Raw genomic sequence first — 24,488 nt, 5'->3', positions numbered from 1 at the left:
AACAAAACTGTTTTCCAAAGTTAAAGTATGGTACATGGGCAGTGGTGGGCCTGTATTTAAAGTATATATCGACTTAGTATCTTCTACTTAAAATACTTACCAATTTAGTATCTTTTAGAGGTTAGAGTGAAGTCTAAATACCTTGAAGGTCTGAGTGCATTCTGCAGGCTTGCACGTTAGAAAGTGGCTGAGAGTTGTCTTTTCTCCTCATTCTGCCTGGAGTTGAGTCCTCTGTACAGTAGCCCTGACTCTAGAAGTGCGGCTGGGCCTTCCACACACTGAACGGCCAGTCCCAAAATTATTCATGGAAGAACTCGTGTGTCGGTGGATTGCTTATCTTTGAGATAGGTGTTCACTAAGGACCCTCAGATGTCCTGGAACTCCCTATGTAGACCAGGCTAGCCCCATAACTCAGAGCTCCACCTGTCTCTGGGATTGATTAAAGGCATGTGCTTCTCAACTGGCTTGGAGTGGATTGCTTTAGACAAAATAGTGCTTGTTAACTGAACTCTTAAGCCGCATTAGGTCAACCAAATAACTGTTTACGCTCGCCAGTGGCCTCATAACCTGGAGTCCACTTTTTGATGCATCTGAGTAGGTTCCCTCCTTCCTCTCCCACAACTTTGCAATAGCTAAGGACCAAATTTCTCAGCAACATTACCTGTTTGTAATAGCTAGTACTTTATGCAAGTGGTCAGAAGAACCCCGTTCCAAATGGGGTACGACAGCCCAGTTCTTCAGTCATCTAAACCCATTCCAAAATAAAACTGTCTTCCTCTGAGCCAGTCCTGAGAGAGTCAATGGCCAAGTTTCAAAGCTTCACTGGTCTGTAGCAGCCCTCGATCCAGATCGAACTGTAGCATTGTTACAGATTCAGAGGGAAGTGTGCTTCATTAACCAAATGAGCTGGGAAGCCAGTTAGCTTTTAAAAGGTTGATGTAAATTGATCCACGTAATTTTCACCTTAAATATCACTTGTATTTTGTATATACATGAGCATTTTAAACTCAGCAGCCTTTAACATGTCGGCATATGACTTCTCCATTCACTTAGGAAAATTTTCCCATTTCTAATGTAAACAGCACTTAAATAAAATATAATTGTGTCTGCTTACCTTACGCCATGTTTTAATAGCTGAAGGACATCAATAGGCATGTACCATACCTGACTTACAAAAATATCCCCTGCAAGGGAGCTGGAGAGATGGTGCAGTGGCTAAAGACACTTGTGGCTTTTGCAGAGGACCTGGGTTTGCATCCCAGGGTGGCTCACAACTATCTGAACTCCAGTTCTAGATCTAAGGCCCTCTTCTGGCCTCCACAAGTACTGCATGCACATGGCACACATACACTCATACATATACTCATATACATTAAAACAAACACACAAGTGTAAGCCATAAACCATAAAGTCACTAGCAGAAGAACAAGGGAAAAATAGGTCAACACTGCATAGGCTGCCTAGAGCAGGACTGAGTCTTTCAGCCTAAATCCAAACACCCATGAGAACACACAGGGATGGAAGTTCAGCTTGCACCTTCCAGTTTGTCAAACAATTGCATAGCAGGGATAAATGTGTCTATTGCACACATGATACATATGTGTTGAGAATTTTGCACGCAAACAAGTCCTTTGTAGTGAGTGGTATATGAATGGAGAGAATGGTTTAAAAGATACCCAGAATCACTTACATGTATCTTAAAGGGATCTATAAGGGTTAGGTTGGTTTCTTCACAACTCCTTATAGACTGGGTATAATCTAGGAACAGCCAACCCAAAACACTGGGTAGGAAATACTAACAGGTTAGGTCTGACTGAGACAGAAGAAGATAGCATTTCAGAAACTCATTCCACAGACAGATGTGTTTTATTTAAAAACAAGACAAAAGAACCCAACAAGCCGGGCGGTGGTGGCCGCACGCCTTTAATCCCAGCACTTGGGAGGCAGAGGCAGGTGGATCTCTGTGAGTTCGAGACCAGCCTGGTCTACAGAGCTAGTTCCAGGACAGGCTCCAAAACCACAGAGAAACCCTGTCTCGAAAAACCAAAAAAAAAAAAAAAAAAAAAAGAACCCAACAATAGCAACAGAACCCTTTAATAAGAAAATCTGATCAAATCTTATATTAACTCAAGCTCCTTGGTACCTTCAGGAAAGCCAACAGGGTATGTGAAAGACACAGGCAGCTGCCATCATTTCTTTGGTGGCAAGTGGTAGGTTTTACACAACCTGCCCTCATGATTATCATGCCCAAATTTTGTTTTTCAAAAAACTGGCCTCAAAGCTGAGGCCAAAAAAATAGACACCTATTCTCCAACGGTCTGAAATTTAAAGTTTAAATGTGCTGCAGAAGCCGAACATGACAATCACACACATCATTTATGAAATGATCTTTCTTGAAAACTGAAATAGGGCAAGCTCACAGAAGGGTAACAGCAAGTGGGGGAAATCCTAAACCTTCCCCAGTGACTCAGCCACACAGGACAGCTAGCAATGCTGGGCTTTCCTCTACCAGCCCAGTCAACTGAGCCCTCTTCAGAGAAACCTGGTTACAGTCTGGCATGCACGGAAAGCAAGGGGCCATCCTCCACTGGGTGCTGCCGTTTCTTCTTTCCTCCTGATTCTCTCTAGTACGTTTTCCTTTGGTTTGAAAGTTGAACTCAGAAGGCTTGGAACCTCAGATGAGCCATCAACTTGAATTGGAATAGCACTTGGGAAATGAGAACCTAACAAGGCAGGTTTTTGGATGAAGTTCAGCATCTACTCTCAGTGTGAGGATGTCTCCCCTGCATCACCAGGTCAAAGGCAGGACACGGATGGGCACCCCGGTGAGGTTCTGCAGAGCCATGCGCACACACGTCCACCCGTTTAAGCTTTCAATAAATACAAACATCATTTTAAACCACTTCAACAGAATAAATTAAAAACACTGCATTCCTCTTGGCCCACTCTGCCTCTCCGACTGTCATGAGTCCTGCTAGTTGGTGGCAACTCCACGCTGCTTGGCCTTGAGCAGCTCCAGCTCTTCAGGCCTCAGCACTTTCTTCGCAGCGATAATGGTATTCTTCATTAGCATGGCCACCGTCATGGGACCAACACCTCCAGGGACAGGAGTGATGTAACCGGCTTTCTTCTTGACTCCTGCAGAGAAACAAGACAGGGTGCTTCAGATAGGTGTGCAAAGTTCACAAGCACTTTATCCTGTTATGAAAAAAGTATGAAAGAATAAGAAATGTAAGAGCCTTTGTTAGCTTCAAACTGGGTAAGAAAGACAGCACCCATGGGGTTGGAGAGGTGGTTCAGACGTTACAAGTACCAGCTGCTCTTGCAGAGGAAGTGGTTTGCTGGGTTCCCAGCAACATCTTGGTGACTCATAACCCCCCATAACTCCAGTTCTGGGGATCTGACACCCTCTTCTGATCTCTGAGGGCACCAGGCACACACATGGAGCACATGCATACACATACAGACAAAACACTCAGACATACAAAATAAACCCTTAATTTTAAGAAAAATAGTATCTGTAAGGCAGGGTAACAGTTCAGTTGTAAAATAATGGCTGTAAAAATGAGGACGTGAGTTCAAGCCTCAGAACCCACGAGAAAAAGCCAGATGGGGTGGCATGTGACTGTAACCCCAGAGCTGGGAGGCAGCTGGTCAGCCAGCCTGCACACACTAGTAAGTTCCAGGGGAACACTCCAAGTTATGAACAACTGAAGACACCCAAGGACACAAATACCATGACATACAAACATACACAGACCATACACACACACAAACAGACATACAACACAGACACACACACCACATTCACATACATAAAACAGACATACAACACAGACACACACACCACATATACACACATAAAACGTATATACAACACAGACACACACACCACATACACACACATAAAACAGACATACAATGCAGACACACACATTACATACACACACATAAAACATATATACAATACAGACACACACACCACACACACACATAAAACAGACATATAACATACATACAACACAAACACATACCACATACACACATAACACATACACACCAGACATACCCATAGAACACACAGATACACAACACACATACACATCATATTTTAAAAAATTACGTGTATAGCCAAGCACAGTGGTGCCTCTTGGAAGAAGGTGGAGAGCGACCCTGGAGGACTTCCAGGGTCAACCTCAGGCTTCCACAGACATGCACCCACACATGTGCAAACATGAACACAAACACACACACACACCATACTATTTTTTAAAAAGCATTTTAAATATTACCAAAATAACACAAGCTTAAAAGTTATAAGAAAAAAGCCAGAGGTGGCAGCACACACCTTTAACCTCAGCACTTGGGAGGCAGAGGCAGGCAGATCTCTGTGAGTTCGAGGCCAGCCTGGTCTATAGAGCTAGTTCTAGGACAGCTAGGACTACACAGAGAAATCTGTCTCAAAAAACAAACAACAACAACAAAAAAAAAAACCCAAACAAACAAAAACTATGTAAAAAGAAAATGATCTGCCCTAAATGTCCATGAAAGGTAATATTTATAGATTTATGTTTTCAAAACAATTACACTGAGTACCTTCAAAATCTACATCTCCAACCAACTTGGGCTTTGCAGTGACAGGATCTTGAACTCTGTTTATGCCCACATCGATGACAGCTGCCCCTTCCTTGATCATGTCGGCTGTGATCAGATTTGGAATGCCTGGTGACAGAGAGTGACAATCAGTCAGGTGACAGACTTCAGCTAAAAATTTTCATTTATTTTATATTTACAGATTTTATGTATATAATAAATGCTTTTCCTGAGGCCAGGTGGTAGTTGCACACGCCTTTAATTCCAGCACTCGGGAAGCAGAGGCAGGCAGAGCTCTGTGAGTTCAAGGCCAGCCTGATCTACAAGAGCTAGTTCCAGGACAGCTAGGGCTGTTACACATAGAAACCCTGTCTTGAAGAAAAAAAAATTTTGCCTGAATGTATGTATATATACCATGAGCCTGCAGTGCCAGCCCATGGAGGCCAGAAGAGGATATTATAGGCAGGAAGAACTTATTAACATGTGTTGTTAATACCATTAACTAAGGACCACTTAAACTTCATGTGGAAGTACTGGGGGCAGGGTACCCTCCTCCAGTCTGCAACAGAGTGGCAGGTACAAGTATTCCAGCTGCAACTCCAGCCCCCTCTTCGGAGGCCGCTCAAAGAATCACGGCTGAGGAGAGCTGGGCAGGACAGCAGGCAGCAGGCGAATGGCCACGCAAGTCAGCCCGTGTATACACTTCTTCAGAGCTCTCACCGGCGGCAGAGATCACAATGTCCGCAAGGATTGTGTGCTTCTTCAGTTGCTCTTTGGGAGTGTATCGGTGAGATATTGTAACTGTGGCATCACCTGAGAGGCAAAAACAGAAGGCCTGAGTTCCAGGTCCAGGCTGGGATGGAGGGGGTTTCAGCTCTTCACAGCACTGCAGAAGCTCAACACCTCCCAAAAATCATGGACTTGGCATGATTTCTAGATGGCTAATTGTCATTTATCTTTTAAAGCCGATACTTTGGCCAGAGAGATGGGTCAGTGGGTAAACATGGTTGTCACGCATTCCTAGACAGGCTGAGTCTAACCCCCAGAACTCAAGCAGAACACACACACACACACACACACACACACAAATGAAGTAAAACTTTAAATAAAACTAAGGCTTTGTTTAGCATTGGCACAGCTCTCAGCTCTAACCTTTGGAGACATAGATAACCATTTATTCCATTTCCCATTTCGTAGACTTTAAAGAGTTTTACGGTTTTTTTGTTTGTTTGTTTGTTTGTTTGTTTGTTTTTGGTTTTTCGAGACAGGGTTTCTCTGTAGTTTTGGAGCCTGTCCTGGAACTAGCTCTTGTAGACCAGGCTGACCTCGAACTCCAAGAGATCCGCCTGCCTCTGCCTCCCGAGTGCTGGGATTAAAGGCGTGCGCCACCACCGCCCGGCTGAGTTTTACGTTTTCTAAGCAAAACATCACCAGAATTACTCAAGGTATGTCTGCTCTTTAACAATGACAAAAGGGGCCGGGCATGGCGGCACACACCTTTATTCCCAGCACTTGGGAAGCAGAGGCAGGCGGATCTCAATGAGTTTGAGGTCAGCCTGGTCTACAATGCAAGTTCCAGGACAGCCAGAGCAGCTACACAGAGAAAAACTGTCTTGAAAAACCAAAAACCAAAAGAAAAAAAGCTCCCAAAACCTGGAAATACGGGTTTGGCTTCAATCACAAAGTTCATTGTTACAGTAATTCTTCACTTAGCTTCTTCTTAGATGAACCAACGGACCGTGACGTGACACACTGCAGTCTGTGATTTGCTCTTCTGCAAGGGCTGACAGTCTTTTCCTCCCAGAGGACACAGAGCAGTGCATTAGTTCTGAGTAAGGAAGCTTCTAGTGCGTCTACGCCAGAGCTGACAACTCCGTTATAACTGCCTATAACCATGCTTCATTCAGAACTCAAATCAGTCTGAGGCTACTTCCAGGCTCCCTGGTGGCACCGAGTGCAGCCTTCCACACCACGGTTATTTTCTGAGTGTTGACAGAGGTCATAGGCTAGGCTTGGTGGGTTCTCACACAGCAGGAAAGGTAACCTCCTTACCTCCAGGCCGTTCATGGGCTCCATCAGTGTGCAGCAACATTGCAATCGGCATTCCAACGTTTTTTGACCTGCCAGCTACAACCACGTTCTTCCCTAAGGTTGGAATGCCTGCAAAAATAAATATATAAACACACATGCAACATATGTATGCACGTGTATGTGTGTGTGTGTGTCTGTGTGTATGGGCGTGTATATACATTAAATGACACAGCACAGATATCAACTTTGAATAAATACAACCAAAGCCACACATGAAAATGTCTCATTGCCTAAGTTTTACCCAGAACTTGAATGTCTTTGGAGCCAGTCCCATAACAAGTGCCTCATCCACACATACAAATCTGTATTAAAAGCAGTCCCGGTCTGTAAGCCAGGTTGGGCTGGGCTGCGGCTGCCTCGTAGAGAAGGTACAGAGAACCAGGCGAAGGCACACTGTAAACTGCAAGATGTCTTGGGATTCTTGCTGTCACCACTGTAACCTTACATTGCCTCCCACAAGTCTTAGAACGGAGAAAGCCATCATAGGCAACCAACAGCTAGAAGGCGAACCCTGCAGGATGGGAACCTGGGCTGGGGGTTGGGGTCTCTGTGTTGCTCTGAGGCTTTCTGCCAGCTCTACCTGAAGTATGTGGGGCTAGGAGTGTTTCAGTGTTGGAGTTATTCAGATGTGAGAATATCTGCATAGCTCATACTCGAGTAACAATCCGAAACTAACAGTGCTATTTTCCTAATATTAAAGCAGAAATGCAATTTAAACACACACCTACCAGTTCGCTTAATTATCTCCCACACGCCCCACGGGGTCGCTGGTAGCATGGAATACTGGTCCAGACACATTCGCCCCACGTTAATGACATGAAAGCCATCAACATCCTTGTCAGGAGAGACGGCATTGCAGATCTTTCTCTCATCAATATGCTCTGAAAAAGAAATCAGGGCTGTAGCCTCAAGTCCCTGGTGTGGGGTAAGTCAGGGCTGTAGCCTCAAGTCCCTGGTATGGAGTAAGTCAGGGCTGTAGCCTCAAGTCCCTGGTGTGGAGTAAGTCAGGGCTGTAGCCTCAAGTCCCTGGTGTGAGGTGAAGGCTGATCTGCTCCAGCGTAACCAGGCTTCTTATGTGAACCCGCTCCCTTCTGATCTGACATCATGACGCACAGAATGAGTGTACAACAAGCCAAGCCATGAGTCAAATACCACAGCCAATAGACTTTCCCCACCGCCTCCTTCCACTATCCTCTATATCAAGATCCCTATCAGGCAGGAGGAATGACTCACCCTAGATACCCAGTGCTTAGAGAGCTGAGGCAGGACCGCTGCAAGGCTGAGGCTAGCCTGGGCTACACAGTGCAATGATGAACACTTTCTTAAACACTTCAAACAGCAGCAGAGGCCCCCTACTGCCCAGAATTCACTAACCCCCCCCTTTTTTTTAATATTTTATTTCTTATGTATATGGGTGTTTTGCCTGCTCATGTGTATACACCAGTTCTGTGCCTAGTGCCCATGGAGGCCAGAAGACAGCATCAGATTCCCTGTAACTGGAGTTACAGGCAGTTGTGAGCCACCAAGTGGGTGTTGGGAATTGAAGCTAGGTTCTCTAGAAGAACAGCCAGCGCCCTTAACCACTAAGCTGTCTCTCAAGCCCAGATGCCTCTTCTCTTTCGAAGACCAGAACTCACCTGGGAGGGGCAGCTGGACAAGAAGGCCGTCCACGTTGTCATCATTGTTCAATTTCCTGATTGAATTCAACAGCTCCTCCTCTGAAATGGAGGCTGGTTTCACAATTGTTTCACTGTTGATTCCTATTGTGAGAAAGGTCAAGGCTTAAAAGAACATCGAAGTACACAGCTCCAAACCCTAGGGGATGAATAAAGACTAAGTTCTTCTCTGGGGGAGAAAAAAGAACACCAGAGTACTTAGTGCGCATGTGTGCCCACCAAGGGAGCTGGAGTGGGAACTGCCCACCAGGACTCGCCCAGCTTCCAATCATACACTCCTGAACACCACCAGCTCAGGGCTCGCTGCCCATTGTTCTGTGCTTATTCCAGAACCTCATTCTGGACAAGGAAGAAGCCTGAGGCGCAGATAAAATGCCAGCTAGAGAGCGGGAGAAATGGTTTAGCATGCTTGCTGAGGACCCGAGTTTGAGCCCACGTACCCATGTACAAGACGGGTAGGCCTGCACACATCTCTAAACCCGGTGTTTAGACAATGAAACCCGAGGATTCTCCGAGCCTGTTGGCCAGATGACAGTCTCCGGGTTCAGTGAGTCTTCTGATTCAAAATGTAAGGGAAGAGTAAAAATGCAGGCACTAAGTAAACAAGTGTAACAAATTTTACCAATTCTTAAGAGTATCTCTGTCTTGGGTGTTTAAGATTATGGGAAAGATTGAGTAGTAAGATGAAGAGGCCTCTGAGGTATGGTTAAACAGTTATAGGTCTGAAGGAAATGGCTGACGTCTAAGGAAGTGGTTTTTGAGTTCTTCACTGATTTTCTTCATAAGCATGGGGTTAAAGCAGCTCAGGTCTTGGGGGATGGGAGATTTGCGGCTCTGTCCTTCAAGCACTGCAGATCACCATATGACAGCAGGCTAGAGGCAGCCGGCTCAGATGTTCCTGTCTGCTCATGTTACAATCGGGTCTGAGCACCTGGAGCCTTCCCTTCTGATGTGGCGGGGCTGAAGGACCAACCCGTGAGCCATCTCACTGACCCAACAGAGACTGTTACTGCTCAGGGAAGAAAATGTAAAAAGTGCTCAAGGCCACCAGCAAACTGTTAAGGCTAAGGTCAGAGTGGAGATTACAGCCCAGAAGCCACAGCAGGGCAACCCATCCTTCCCTGAAAGCCAATTCTTTCCACAGTGAAGTTTTTGATTCAGCTTATCACCCTGGTCTTATGTGTTTGAGTTTTTAAATTGTTGTTGTCTGAGTTTTTTGTCTTTTAGACAAGGTCTCATGTAGTCCAGGATGACCTCAGACTTGCTACGTGGCCAAGGCTGGCCTTGAATTCCTGGTCCTCCTGACTCATACTCCCAAAGTGCTGGGATTATGGTGTGGGCCATCACTCAGGGCTCTGCTCGGAAAGAGGAAGCATGTACGAGAGTGGCCTAACCTCAGACAGACTCCAAGGCAACAGCACTAGGGCTCTGACACGACACTTACCCACTTCAGCTGCGGCCCTGGTCTTGTTGAGGACATAGGAGTGACTGGCGGGATTGTCACCAACCAGAATGACACTGAGGTGTGGCCGCTTGTTGCCTGAGGCCACCCACTCTTCCACCTCCTGCCTCACTTCTTGCTTGATCTGCTGAGCCAGTTTCCTTCCAGAAATGACGACAGCTTCATTTCTGCAGAAGGTGACAAAGTTATAAAATTGTAGCTTGGCTCTTTGCAAAAGCAAAAAGCAAAACAAAACAAAAAGCGGAGGAATGCTCCAACTGGGAAAGGTTGTCATTCAAAACCGAAAGGCTTAGGTTTAAGTGGGAGAGTGGAAGGATGGGTTTACGGGTGGCCACCTGCGGCCAGTTCAGGATGGTCAGCAACTGAAACAATTCTTGGAAGCTTAGAAGTCTAAATTGCTGACAGCTGGCACTGGCCCGGGCAAGCTTCCAGACCAGGGTCTCTCAGCCACCTCCTCATCACTACCCAAAGTTTTATCACTTCAGTGGGGATTTCCTTGCCCCCACCCTTTACTGCTCTGAGGCAAGCCAGTTTTCTTAAATATCAATATTCCATTTGAAATTTGCATGATGCTGGTGGGTGGTATTACTATCTGCTCATGTTTCCCAGGTAGTGGACTGATTTTCTTTTCTTTTTCAAAAAGATTTGTTTTTATTTTATATGTATCGGTATTTGCCTGCATGTATGAAGAGGGGGTGCAATCCTCGGGAACTGGAGAACAGACAGTTGTGAGCTGCCATGTGGGCCTTGGGAATAGAACCTGGGTCCTCTGCAAGAACAAGAACAAGCGCTCTTAACCACTGAGCAACTCTCCAGCCCCACTCAACTGGGTTTTAGTTTTGACAGCACTGTCTAGGACAGCTGTCCCTCTTCAAGCACTGGTCCCAAGATGCCTTCTCCGCCTACAGATGGCCAAGTCCCTTATATAAAATAGTGTGCTATTTGCATAATCTCTGTACACACACCCCACCCCTTAAATTACCTATTGATTGTTTATAAACCTAACACAATGCAATGAACAGTTGTTATATATTGCTGATGAAATAACAAGAAATAAAGGTCCATGTATGTTTAGAATGATTCAGAGGCCCTGGTTGTACACAAGCTATATCATCTGGTTAGTAGATCAATAAACACAACTCTGAGCAGGTCAAACCTCAGAATACCTGCCACTGCTTAGTCCCTTTCGGGGACTGTTCTGCTAAGATGGCATGATGGCTAGTGTTGTCAACCTGGAAGAATCTAGAATTTCCTGGCAGACAGGCCTTTGAACACGACAGTGAGGCACCATCATCTTGACTGCTTTACTTGAGATGGGAAAACCCACCACTATGGGTGGCACTATTCCCTGACTAGGGTAGAGAAAAACGAGAAGCCAAGTAGTGATGGCACACGCCTTTAATCCCAGCCCTTGGGAGGCAGAGGCGGTGGATCTGAGTTGGAGGCCACCCTGATCTACAAAGGAGAGCCAGAGCTACCCAGAGAAACTGTATCTCCAAATAAATAAATAAATAAACAACAACAACAAAACAAAAGCAAAGAAAAAAAAGAAAAGAAAGTCAAAAAGGAGCTGAGTAGCAAGTATCATCCCTCTGTTTCCTGTGGGTGTGATGTCATCCCTTGCCTAAAGCTCCTGCTGCCTGGACCGCCCACAACGATGGACCATAACCTTGAACTGTTGCTTTTGTTGGGTAATATCACAGCAACAGGATGTAACAAGACTGGGGTAGAGTCTTCCTCCCAGCTGGCGCTCTGCTCCACCCCATTGTCCGTTCACAGCTGAGACAGCTAGTCCAAGGCCAGTCTGAGTACAGGAGACCCTGCAAGGGGTAGGAGGAGGAGGATGTATACATGCTAAAAAGGAACACACACCACACACACACACTGTACTCTGTGAGAAGGATTTAGCTTGTACTTCATAAGAGGTTTCTTTGGAAAGCAGTAAACAGAGAGGAAACAGTAGAGGCTCACTTGAACCAAAAATGATGGGCTGGAGTTAAGGACGCAGGGTTCTGGAGAGGCCAGTGTTTCAGGTCCTCATCTCTGCTGCAGAGAGAGGCTCTGGATATTATGCCAATTAATTAAAAAAAAAAAAAAAAAAAAAGACAAAGCAACACAAAGCCAGGCCACAATGTAACGACGTTTTATAATCTAACTGCATTCTAAGCCAGGCCACAATGTAACATTTTATAATCCAACAGCATTCTAAGCCTCCAACACTTCCTGCAGCCCTGTAAAACATGAGCCATTTGACAAGGCCCTCCATCTCTGCCATGGGCCAAATCAAGTCACTGCTGAAAGGGAGTTGACACTAAGCTTGGACCCAAGATAAAAAAAAAAAAAAAAAAAGATTAAATTCTAAATCTGTACACTTAATTTAGATATTAAATGCTTCCACAGATATGTTTAGAAATTTTCCTATTAAAATGACAAAACAGACCAGAAAGAGGAGGTCTAATAAAGGTCAAAACAAATACCCCAGTCAGTAATGTTTACTTTCCTCTTAAGCCAAGAGTTAGTAATTTTCCAGTCAAGTAGTATTAGGGAAGCTTATAACTCCCAATCAACTTATTTTGGAAAAAGTTCTGCTACTTAACTAGTGGGCTGGTAATGAGAATGCGGGGGATTAATATTGATTGAATGCTAGGTATTTTGCCAACGCCTTTACATAAGTTAGTTACCGTGGTTGTTATGAAAAGCCTGTTTTATACAGAAGAGAAAATGGATAGTAAGAAACGAGATTCAAGTGTAAACATCTGCCACCAAGTTCATTTACTCCTCCGCCCACTGTCTCCTAGGCTACAGTACTCTCCCTTCAACCATGGAGTTTATGTTCTTGAAACCCTGGGACAGCAAGGAGCGCAATTATCTAATGTGCAGGGCAGTTAGCACAGATTGCCTTCAGAGATAAGGAGCCCACACTTCTCAGAACAGCAGGCAAGAGTAAGCCTGGAGTGGGAGCAAACTGGTCTAGTTATGAACTACAGGATCTTTTCAGTTAGCCAGCTCTCTGAATATGTGGTTCACAGCCACTCGCGACCTGAACTTCGGAAGAGGAAAGAACAGAGAAATGAAAGATGGAGTTCAAAGAGGCAGGTCAGGATCAGATCTTGGAAAACCCTTCCAAGGTCTCCGAAAACCCAGCATGGCATGCTCCAATATGCAGGGCCCCGGAAATATCTACCCCGGGGTGGAACTCTCACCTGTTTTCCCTTCAACAGAAACAAAAGTCTCATTGTAGAAGGCGACGTTTTTATCGACTCTAAATTTCTAGTATCAAACTCTATGATATGTTGGGGGGAAAACAACCAGCTGATAGAAGACATGGGATTCAGGCAATATAAATGCTCCCAAGAAGCACTGCAGAGCACAGATGGGGAAGAATTAACAATCCCCATGGACTCTCCTACCTAGGCTCAGAAATGGGAGTTTGAGGTCCAGAACGATCGACAAGTCAATTATCCCCTGAAGGAATACCCATCAGATTTTTTTTCTTCAATCGACTACTTACTCTTCCGGGGATGGGGGGGTGGAGGGGTGCTTCATTTTTTGTCAATTTTTAAAATTACGATAAAATACACAAAGGAAATTTACCACTGTGACTTTTTTTAATTGTTATTTTGAGATTGGGGAGGGAGGTGTCTCACACTGCAGCCCAGGCTGGTCTCCAACTCACTACATTGTCCAAGCTGGCTTTGAACTCGCAGTAATTCTCCTACCTCAGAAGCAATCTCAACACGCCCGTCTCTGGCAATTTCCAAGCACACGGTTTACGTGGTAATAAACACTCTCAGAATGGTGTGACCACTACGGCGGTCCACGTGCTGAACGGAAGCTCCAACACCTTAGCTCCCCCTAAAACAATGCACCTCCACTTCCAGTAGCCCCCAGCAACTTCTGGGGCGTGTATCACCTCAGGTCGCCTGGGCTAGACCTGGCAGGCTACAAAGTGGACTGCGGGGACCACCGCGGGGTTCGGACGTCTTACGAACCACACCCACTCGGGAGGAGGGAAGTCGGTACCCCTGGAGCAAGCCGGCTGGCGGATTTCATCAGACTGCAGCAACCCCGGCTGCCGCTAGGGTCCGGGAAAGGCGGACCTCTTCGCATCCTTCCCTGAGGCGGCAGATCGGTGTCCCCTGGGCAGCGTCCGCATCTCCACGTGTGCCCGGGTGCCACGTCGCCCCACCACACCCCTCCCGTCGGCGGCCGGTTGCGCGCCGGAAAGATGCTCCGGGAGGGAGGACATCTGTCCACACCGCACTCCCGTGGACCCGCTCCCCGACACACTCACCGCACTGCCGCTAGGTGAAAGGGTTGCAGGCGGAGGTGGCAGCCGTGCACGGGGCGCAGCAACCGCACAGCGCACGCGGATAACAGAGAGGATGAAGCCATGACACAAGCCGGTGCCCGCGCCGGAGAGAAGCGCGCGCGCGGGCCACGAAGCTATACCTCCTGCCCGCGGAAGCCCCACCTACCAGCGCGTCCATTGGTGCCTGAGCCGGAGGCGGAGCCAATAGAAGGTCTCCATTCTACGTAAGCCGGCCCGGGACCACATTCTGATTGGCTGAAGGAGTCAAGCCCCTAACAGAGGCGGCAGTGGTCCTCTCCCCCGCCCCCTAGTCAGGCCAATGGAATCTGGGATTCATTCATTCATCCACTCTCGAACAAAAGTCTGAACCACCTACTGTGTGCTAAGGATCTGAAAGGCACTAAAGTAATATTTTTTAAAAAATAAGAAAAAAAATCACCATTGGGCAAAATCATACTGAAAATGGTTCCGGAATGTCAAAACAACTGGTGAAAACCGAATAAAGAGCAAGATACTTACATGTACCCTGTCACATAGGGGCTGGAGAGATGGCTCAGAAGTTAAGAGTGCTTGTAGCCCTTGCAAAGGATCCAAGTTCGATTCTAAGTCTCCTAGTGGCTTAAAACCTATTGTAACTCCAGTTCAAAACCTTCTCCAGCTCCAGAGGATCAGACACTTCTGGCCTCCAAGGGCACCCTCACACACACACAATACACACACACATAGAGAATCAGACAATTTCTGACCTCCGAGGGCCTCCCACGCACACAAGTAACAGATATATAATTAAAAGCAATTTTTTTAAAAGTTTGCCAGGAAGTTTGAAGAGACGGCTCAGCGGTCAAGAGCATTTGACTGCTCTGGTATTGAGTTCAATTCCCAACAACCTTATGATGGCTCACAACTGTCTATAGTGGGATCAAATTCCTTCTTCTAGTGTGCATGAAGAAAGAGTTCTCATATACATAAAATATATGGATAAGTAAATCTTTAAAAAAAAAATTGCCAGGGGCTGAAAAGATGGCTCAGAGACAAAGTACTGACTGTTCCAGAGTTCCATTCCCCGCACCTCGATGACTACTTACACATCCATGTAGGCAAAACACATAAAGTGTAAAAATGGGGGAGAAAAGGTTTTGGGTAGTAAAGAATACAAAGGAATCTTTTAAAAAAATATCCTAGTGTTTTATGTGTGTGTGTTTACCTGCATGGGTGTCTGTGCTAGAAGAATGCCTGGGGCGATGGAGGCCGGAAGGGGGTGTTGGATCCCCTGGAAACAACGTGATGGACTTTTGTGAGTCCTGGTGCAGGTGTTGGAAGTAGGACTCTGGTTCTCTGAGGAGCAGCAGGTGCTCTTCATTGCTGAATGATCTCTCCAGCCCCATACTCTTTTTTTTTTTTTAATGAACAAAATTAACATTGCCATTCATGAGACAAACAAACATTTTATGGCCCTTATATGAGTCATCGACAAAAACACATCACTTAAACAAATCTGAAAATTTAATTTAGAGACATTCCCAAACCAGTAAGCCTCCACGGATGGTTAATCCTCCATGGATTTAGAGTGACCCAGGAGACACACTTCTGGGTGTGTCTGTGAAAGGTTTAACTGAGGAGGAAAGGTCCAACTATCCCATGGACTAGGGAGTGGAGAGCAATAAAATGGGCAACGGAGAAAGCCTGCCTGTGTCCCCCAGCTGTTTCCCAGCCTCAGGCTCCCACTACCACAGCTGGGAGCTGCTCTGCCTCCTCCACAAGAAGGGGCTGTTTATCCCCAAAGCCCATGCTACTGTGAACGCTTCTTCCCTAAGGTTCCTTCTTGTCAGGTAGTGGGTCACAGTAATGAGAAAATAAACCAATAAACCACCTTAAAAATGCAAGATATTTCTCATTTCTATGTGGAGAAGAAAGATTATGAGCTTGGAAGTAAACACTGTCCAGCAAAAGAAAAAAAAAACAAAAACATGTTCCTGAACCTTTGGAATAAAATAGATGATCTTAATCTACTTACAAGGAAATATCAGACAGGTCCCTGTATGAGGTATGCCAACTATAGTCTTCAAAAGTGCCAAGATCATGATAGAATGAGATGTTTCAGATTAAAGGTCATGATCACAAAATACAACCTGTGACTCTGAAATGATTCCTGGACACAAACACACAGACACACACACACACACACGTGTGTGTGTGCACACATAATTTTAAAACTATTATAAATTTGCATGTTTTTTTCAAGACAGAGTTTCACTGTGTAGCCCTGGCTGTCCTGAAACTCACTCTGTAGATCAGGCTCGCCTTGAACTCACAGAGATCTGTCTGCCTCTGACTCCCAAGTACTGGGATTAAAGACGTTCGCTGCCTGTCAACAATTATAATTTTTAAAAACACAAAGAAAGAAAGCCTATGTTAGCACTTCACACCTATAACCCAACACTGAGGAGACTAAAGCAGGAGGATTACCACGAGTTCAAGGCCAGCGTGGGCTCTGTTGTCAGTTTCACACCAACCTGATTTACAGAGTGAAATCGTGTCTCATAACAAACAACAACAAAAATAAAAATAACCAAGCAACACATTGAATTGAAAGGGGACACCCCTTTATGGCACTGTGCATTCATGAAGAAACAATTAAGTAAAACAGACAGCTAGTATGAGGTAGCAGCAATTGGAAATCTACAAGCATTCTTTGCACTTTGCCTGTCACCTTTCTGTATGTCTGAAATTATCTTAAAAATTCAAAAAAAAAAAAACCCAGCAATATTTTGTGCTCTCAAGGCTTGGGGAGAGGCACATATACTATGAGAAAGATAAAATCCTAAAGAAAAGGGTGTGGCAGTGAGAACCCGCAAGGCAGTGGAGATGAAAAGTTGTCTGGGCCCAAGTGTGGCAGGTCATAAGACTTCACGCTAACTCTCGGAGCCCCCTCTCCAGCTAGCCTCCAGCAGGTGGCAGTGAAGGGGAATGAACACAGGCGTGCCTTGCGCCAGAGAAGCTGAGTGGGACACAGATGGCTCAGTGGATGAGACCACATCTCTGTGCATGCAGGCAGCACGAATTGGATCCAGGGAGCTATTAAGGTGGGGAAAGAGGGAGAAGACGTACGAAGCTGGGCAGGAGATGTGTTGGGGATGTGGTGGGCAAGTTGGAGGGAGGCAGTCAGGGTGGGTATGATGAAGAAACATGGTATACAGCTATGAAGGTTTGATTGCCAGCACCCACACAGTGGCTAACAGCATCCTTAACTCCAGTTCTAGGGGAGCTGGTACCCTCTTATGAATTCATAGGCACCAGTCACTCTACACATATATACATGCAGACAAAACACTCATACATATAAAATAAATACATCTAAAAAACATTTAAGAAAAAGAGCTGAGTGGTGTCACACACACCTTTAATCCCAGCACTCAGGAGACAGAGGCAGGCAAATCTCTGAGTTCAAGGCCAGCCTGATCTACAGAGTGAGTTCCAGGACAGCCAGGACTACAAAGAAAAACTCTGCCTTGAAAAACCAAACAAAACCAAAACAAACAAAAATTTTAAGAAGAATTTTTAAAAAAAATTTAAAGACTAACCATTTCACCTTCTTGAAAATTTTGAAAATTCTCATTTCCCAAAATATGAATTCTTTAAAGTATACCTGGATGTTTTATATATATGTACTTTTTAATTTATTTTTGTGCACGAGTACATGTATATATTCATGTGTATATGTATGTACACATGTGTGTGGAGGCTAGAGGCCAACATGGGGTGTCTTCCTCATTTTATTTTTTTGTGTGTATGCATGTGTATGAGTGTGGTGTATATTTTTGGGTTGTGCACCCATGGGAGCACATGGGGGCCAGAATAGACCATCAGGTATCCTATGATATCACACTCTGCCTTATCCTCTTGAGACAGGACACCTCACTGAATCTGAAGCTAGGCTGATCAAGCTCTCGTTATCCTCCTTCTGTCTCTACACTCAACAGCTTCACGGTGTTGGGGATTTGAGCTCAGATTTTTTATTTTTCTGAGACCGGTTTTCTCTGTACCTTTGGAGCCTGTCTTGGAACTAGCTCTTGTAGACCAGGCTGGACCTGAACTCACAGAGATCCTCCTGCCTCGGCCTTCTGAGTGCTGGGAGCTCAGATTCTTATGCTCATATGGCTAGTACTTCATTATTGACTGAGCCATCTCTCCAGTCCCAAATCTGTTAGTCTATCCTTTCTTCCTTCCCTCCTTTCTTCCTTCTTTCTGTTCTTCCTTCCTTCCCTCCCTCCCTCCCTCCCTCCCTCCCTCCCTCCTTCCTTCCTTCCTTCCTTTCTTCCTTCCTTCCTTGCAGTGCTGAGGATGGAACCCAAGGCCCCTCACATGCCATTCCAGACAATGATCTACTTCCACTGAGCTATGCCCATATATATGGAGAGAGAGTTTTGCTATGTAACCCAGGTGACTTCAAACTCATGGTCCTCTTGCCTCAGTCTGCTGAGAGTTGGGATTACAGGTACCAGCATGCCCCACCCACCTATTTTACTAGTGTGAAGTTTTTTTTTTTTTTTTTTTTTTTTTTTTTTTGGTTTTTTGAGACAGGATTTCTCTGTGGCTTTGGAGCCTGTCCTGGAACTAGCTCTTGTAGACCAGGCTGGTCTCGAACTCACAGAGGTTCACCTGCCTCTGCCTCCCAAGTGCTGGGATTAAAGGCATGCACCACCACCGCCCAGCTAGTGTGAAGTTTTTAAAGATTTATTTATTTATTATATACACATTGTTCTGCCTGCGTGCATGCCTGCAAGCAGGGAAGGGCACCAGATCTTATTATAGCTAGATGGCTATGAGCCACCATGTGGTTGTTAGGAATTGAACTCAGGACCGTTGGAAGAACAGGCAGTACTCTCAACCAGAGCCATCTCTCCAGCCCCACTTTGTGTGAATTTTAATATGCTTAATAAAAAGACTTGCTTCTGCTTCTCAAAGTATGTATTTAAATGTCATTTGTTTAGCAAAAAAAGCTTCTTAGCCAGTTTTTATTTAACCTATTATTACTTATTATTTTTTGCCTGCCCCCACTCTTTTCTTTCTTGGCATATGTATGCAGATGCATTTGTTTGTTTGTTTGCTTGTTTCAAGACAGGATTTCTTTGTAGCTCTGGCTGTCCCAGAGAGATCCACCTCCCTCTGCTATTGGTGTCTTCCTTCTTGATCCCTTTCCCCCTTATTCACTGAGGCAAGGACTCTGACTGAACCCAGAGTTTGCCAGTTTGACTAGTCCATTTAGTCAGCTAGCCCTGGGGAACTCTTGTCTCCACTTCCTGAGCACTGAAATTGCAGACAGAACATCACACCGACCTGGCATTTACACAGGTGCCAGGGATCCCAGCTAAGGTCCTTACACTTGCACAGCAAGTGTTCTATCCGCTGAGCTAGGTCCCCAGCCCCTCTCTGCTGTCTGGTTTTGTCAACTTGACACAAGCTAGAGCTATCTGAAAGGAGGGAACCTCATTTGAGAAAATGCTTCCAGTTTCTGAATTAGTGTTTAACCCCTTGTGGGTGGTGCCATCCCTGGGATGGCGGTGCTGGGTTCTATAAAAAAAAGCAAACTAAGTATGCCATGAGAGACAAGCCAGAAAGCAGCACCCCTCCATGACCTCTGCATCAATTCCTGCATCCAGGTTCCTCTCCTGTTTGAGTTCCTGTCCTGAGACTTCCTTCAATTAACAGTAATACGGAAGTTTAAGCCAAATAACTCATTCCCTCCCCAAGTTGCTTTGGTCATGTGTTTCACTGCAGTAACTATAAACCTAACTATGCACTCTCTTCCCTTTTGATAAGAGAAATTATAAAATGACTCTGGAGGGCGCCTTAGATGAGATCATAAACTAATCAGCTAAAAACAGGGACACTAAGGTCACACAAGGGAGTTAGGACATGTCACTTGCTGTAATGAGGTTCTTGGTGAGATTCTAAGAAAATTGCAGGTTTATTGCTAGGAAGGAAGAAAGGCCTTAAACAAACGTTAATTGTGCTAGTATCCTTGACTCTCAGCTGGCAAGAGGCTTCCGTCACACTCTGGGGTGAGAGCCTCTTCCCTTTCCCACAGTCTCCTAACATGCCCTGCTTTTCCAGCCTGCTCAGAACTTGTATAACTTCTTTCCAAAATAAATCTTAAGTTATTTCATTTGCCTGACCCCTCACAGACTTGAATCCCTAGCAACGCCATCTCCAGTAACTTTATTTCTGTAGACATGTGTGCGTGCACGCGAGCACGCGCGTACCTTGGCCATGGTGCATGCACGGAGGTCAGAGGTCAAGCTCCAGGAGTTTATTCTCTCCTTCCACCATTTAGCAAGTGCCTCTACCCACTGAGCCACCTCCAGGGTCTTTTAAGTTTTTGTATGTTATTTAGAATTGGGGTCTTGCTATGGAGCAATATTTCTGCCTCAGCCCCACCCCCTTTTTCTTTTGGTTTTTCAAGACAGGGTTTCTCTGTGTAGCCCTGGCTGTCCTAAAACTCTCTCTGTAGATCAGGCTGGTCTCAGACTCACAGAGATCCATCTGCCTCTGCCTCCCAAGTGCTGGGATTAAAGGCATTCACACCATTGCCCAGCCTGTTTCAGCCTTTCTACACTGAGATTATAGCTGTGTGTCCCCTCATCCGGATCTGCTTCCCTTTTTGAAGAGTAAATGGGTGCTGGGGGGGTGGCTTAAGTCAGTGAAGTGCGGTGAAAGCATGACCGTCGGAGTTCAGATCCCCAACACCCATGTAAAAGCCATGTCTGTAAGCCGGGCCTCGGAAGTGGACACAAAGATCTTGGAACTCTTGGGCCAGCTAGCCTAATCTAATAACGAGTTCCAGGTGTAGTGAGGGACCCTAGGGGTTGAAGGCTGAAGAGATGGCTCAGCAGTTAAGAGAGCATACTATTTTTACAGAGAACTGGAGTTCAGTTTGGAGCATCCATGCTGAGCTGCTCACAACTGCCTGGAACTTCAGCTCTAGGGGACCCAACCACTCTAGCCTCCGTGGGCCCCTGCCCTCCTGCACGTATCTTGCCACATACACACATGCACATAATTGAAAATAGTAAGAATGAGGTTTTTTTTTTTTTTTTTTTTTTTTTTTTTTTTTTTTTTTTTTTTTTTTTTTTTGGTTTTTCGAGACAGGGTTTCTCTGTGGCTTTGGAGCCTGTCCTGGAACTAGCTCTTGTAGACCAGGCTGGCCTCGAACTCACAGAGATCCGCCTGCCTCTGCCTCCCGAGTGCTGGGATTAAAGGCGTGCGCCACCATCGCCCGGCTTAAGAATGAGTTTTTTTTAATGAAGTTCTTGAGTTGGGAATGGTGGCACACACATTCATCCCAGCACTCCAGAGTCAGAGGCAAGCAGATTTCTGTAATTTGAGGCTAGCCTGGTCTACATATCAAGTTCCAGGCCAGCCTGGGTTACATAGTGAAATACACTGTCTAGAAAGGAAGGAAAGAAGGAAGGAAGGAAAGAAGGAAGGAAGAAAGAAAAACAAAAGAAAGAAAAAGAAAGAAAGAAAAAAAGAAAAAAGAAAGAAAGGAAGGTGTTTGTCAACAGAGAAAGATAACAATACCAACCTCTGCCTTCTATGGGCATCTGCACACACACGATGCATATACCCACAGAAACATGTTTGTATAACACACACACACCACACACACACCCAAAATTCAGCTTCAAAAAGCCTTTTAATGTTTGTATACCTTCCTATAAAGAAAGATCAAACTTTAGGGTGGCTGACTTCATTCCCTTCACTTCCCTCTGCCTGTCGCAGTCTCATAGGCTGGCTTTTTCATTCTTCCAGTTCTTTCAGCAGCAAACTCCTGCTTGCGTCAAAGCCTTTGCACATGGGTTCAGCTCAGAGCTCAGAGCAGCGCCTCTCCCCCCACCCCCACACTGAACAATCTCATCTTCTGGGGACTTAGCTTCATCGACACTTGAATTTTCCAGTTGTATTTGTTTGTTTTGGAGATAGGATTTCACTCTGTAGCTCTTGCTGTCCTGGAACTCACTATGTCAACCAGGCTGGCCGCAAACACAAAGATCTGCCTGCCTCTGCTTTCCGAGTACTGGGATAAAAGGTGTGTGCCACCACACCTGGCCCAGTCTGTACTTTTTAAAACTTAATTATTTGCGTGTGTTGGAGCTGGAGGTTGGGTGTGTATCTGAAAGTCGGAGGATAGCTTGGGGAGTCAGTTCTCTCCTTCCACCTGGTCCTGGGGACCAACTCAGGTTGTTAAACTTGGTAGTAAATGTCAGAAGTCTGTGTGTCATCCTTAGAAAAGGGCCGTGATAAATCTCTGTAATGCTCTAATTTTAGTGTGTATGCTGTCACAGCGAGTAGTTGGTCTGTTTTTATCTCTCCTGTCAGTCTTTCAACCATCTCCATCACTGTGCTTTTCCTCATGTACCATTTATTTGTGTGATTGTTGGACTACTCTCTACTTGATCAGGGCCAAGGGTGCAGCTCAATCAGTAAGGTGCTTGCCTAGCATGCATGAAACCCTGGGCTCTGCTCCCAGCAAGGCACGAATTGGTGTGTGCCTGTATTCCCAGCACTTGGGAGGTGGAGTCAGGAGGATCAGAAAATCAAGGACATCCTCAGGTACGTAGTGGGTCTGTGCTATGTTATTTTTTTCTGTTTGTGAGATGGAATCTCATTAGTTAACCCTGTCTGACCTTAAACTAACACAGATCTACTTGCCTCTGCCTCCCAAGTGCTGAAATTAAAAGCATGGGCCAGTATGCCCACGCTTTACATGGGCTTGGGATCAACCGGTGCTATATGAGGTCTGCCTGAAACACACACACAGACACACACACACACACACACACAGACACACACACATACACACACCATTCCTTGCCTAACTCAGCCAAGCTCCAGGAGGGTAGAGGCCATGTCTTTTGTCTACAGATGTATATGGTGAGCACAGAAGTCTGACCGGGAGCTTTAAGTCATTTTCACAATAGAAACCTCCATACTCCATGAGTAGGGTTTTTGTTTCTAATACATTGAGATTTCTCTTTCACAGTCTGCAACCTGAGACACGGGGGCAGGGACAGCTTAGAAGCTCTGATGTCTTTGCTCACTCACCTGGGTGGGGGCTCCTACTGTCAGCAGGGAGAGGCTCTGTGTGGGGGCGGGGAGTGTCAAGCTGCAGTTCTGCAAACCAGGCTGTGGGCTGCTTACACAGAATGAAAAGTCAAGCTTGCAAATTTTGCCGGAGGAAGCTCAAAAGGGGAACTGAATGGTGAAGCGGGGTAGCAGAGGGGTTGGGGGTGGGGAGCTGGTCAGAAGAGGCAGGACAGGAGGCCTTTTCAGCTGCTGCTTACCTTCTGTTCTCCACATCTGCTGTAACCAGATGGTGTGAAGCTATCTCTCCATCCTGCGGAGCCCATGTGATTAAAGCACCCAGTCTTTGGTCCCTGTCTGGTGGAGACCAAATTGCCCTGTAGCAATAGCAATTAACTTTCTCCTCTCCCCTCCCCTCACACACTGGGAAACTTTATCTCTGATCCCTTAGTGGATTATACAGATATCCTCTAAATATTGACCAGAGATTTCCCCTAATCCCTAAGGCTTTCTCCCTACAGCTACCATACTGAGAGGTTTCTCTAATAAATACCTTTCTCCTCACCATAGATTTAATAATTTACAATTTTAAGAACAATTTCATTAAAAGGTGGATCAAATAGAACCTGGAGTTCCTTTATTCTGTCATTTTTTTTCTTTTTAAGAGAGGATTTATTTTTATTTTATAAGCGGTTTGCCAGTGTACATGAGTGTGGTACACATGCATGCTCTGGTGCTTGTGGAGGCCAGAAAAGGCTGCTAGATCCTCTGGAACTGGAGGTATGGACAGTTGTGGACACTGGAAACTGAATTAAGAACTATACAGGAACAATAAATACTCCTAATCATTAAGCCATCTCTCCAGTCTCTCAAATCATATATATATAATGTATATACACACACATATATATCAAATGTATATATACACATACATAAAGACATACACATATGTGTGTGTATTGAAACAGGAGTCTATGTAGTCCTGGATATCCTGGAACTTGCTATGTAGACCAAACTGTCCAGGAACTCACGGAGATCCACCTGCCTCTACTTCCCAGTGCTGGGATTAAAGGTATGTACTACCATGCCTGGCCTGTCTTAATAAAGTTATAAACACAAGGACACAGACTCAAACATTAATAAAATGTTATTTAAAGACTATAATTACAGGGCTTGAGAGATGGCTCAGAGGTTAAGAGCACTGACTGCTCTTCCAGAGATCCTGAGTTCAATTCCCAGCAACCACATGGTGGCTCACAACCATCTATAA

General features: G+C 45.4%; 1 protein-coding gene across 1 annotated transcript; it reads right to left on the bottom strand.

The window, feature by feature from the left end:
* Positions 1–2,052: 2,052 nt before the first annotated feature.
* Positions 2,053–14,264, bottom strand: Mthfd2 (methylenetetrahydrofolate dehydrogenase (NADP+ dependent) 2, methenyltetrahydrofolate cyclohydrolase). The gene is made up of 8 exons (XM_057775725.1): positions 14,117–14,264; positions 9,805–9,989; positions 8,322–8,444; positions 7,413–7,565; positions 6,646–6,753; positions 5,314–5,406; positions 4,597–4,722; positions 2,053–3,138 (listed from the first exon to the last, which is right to left on the bottom strand). Exons 1-8 carry the CDS (start codon positions 14,215–14,217, stop codon positions 2,975–2,977), a joined length of 1,053 nt encoding a protein of 350 aa, XP_057631708.1. The 5' UTR covers positions 14,218–14,264; the 3' UTR covers positions 2,053–2,974.
* Between the last annotated feature and the right edge of the window lie 10,224 nt (positions 14,265–24,488).

This window comes from Chionomys nivalis, chromosome 1, assembly GCF_950005125.1.
Source record: "Chionomys nivalis chromosome 1, mChiNiv1.1, whole genome shotgun sequence".
NCBI lineage: Eukaryota > Metazoa > Chordata > Mammalia > Rodentia > Cricetidae > Chionomys > Chionomys nivalis.
This window is presented reverse-complemented; position numbering and strand designations above follow the sequence as displayed.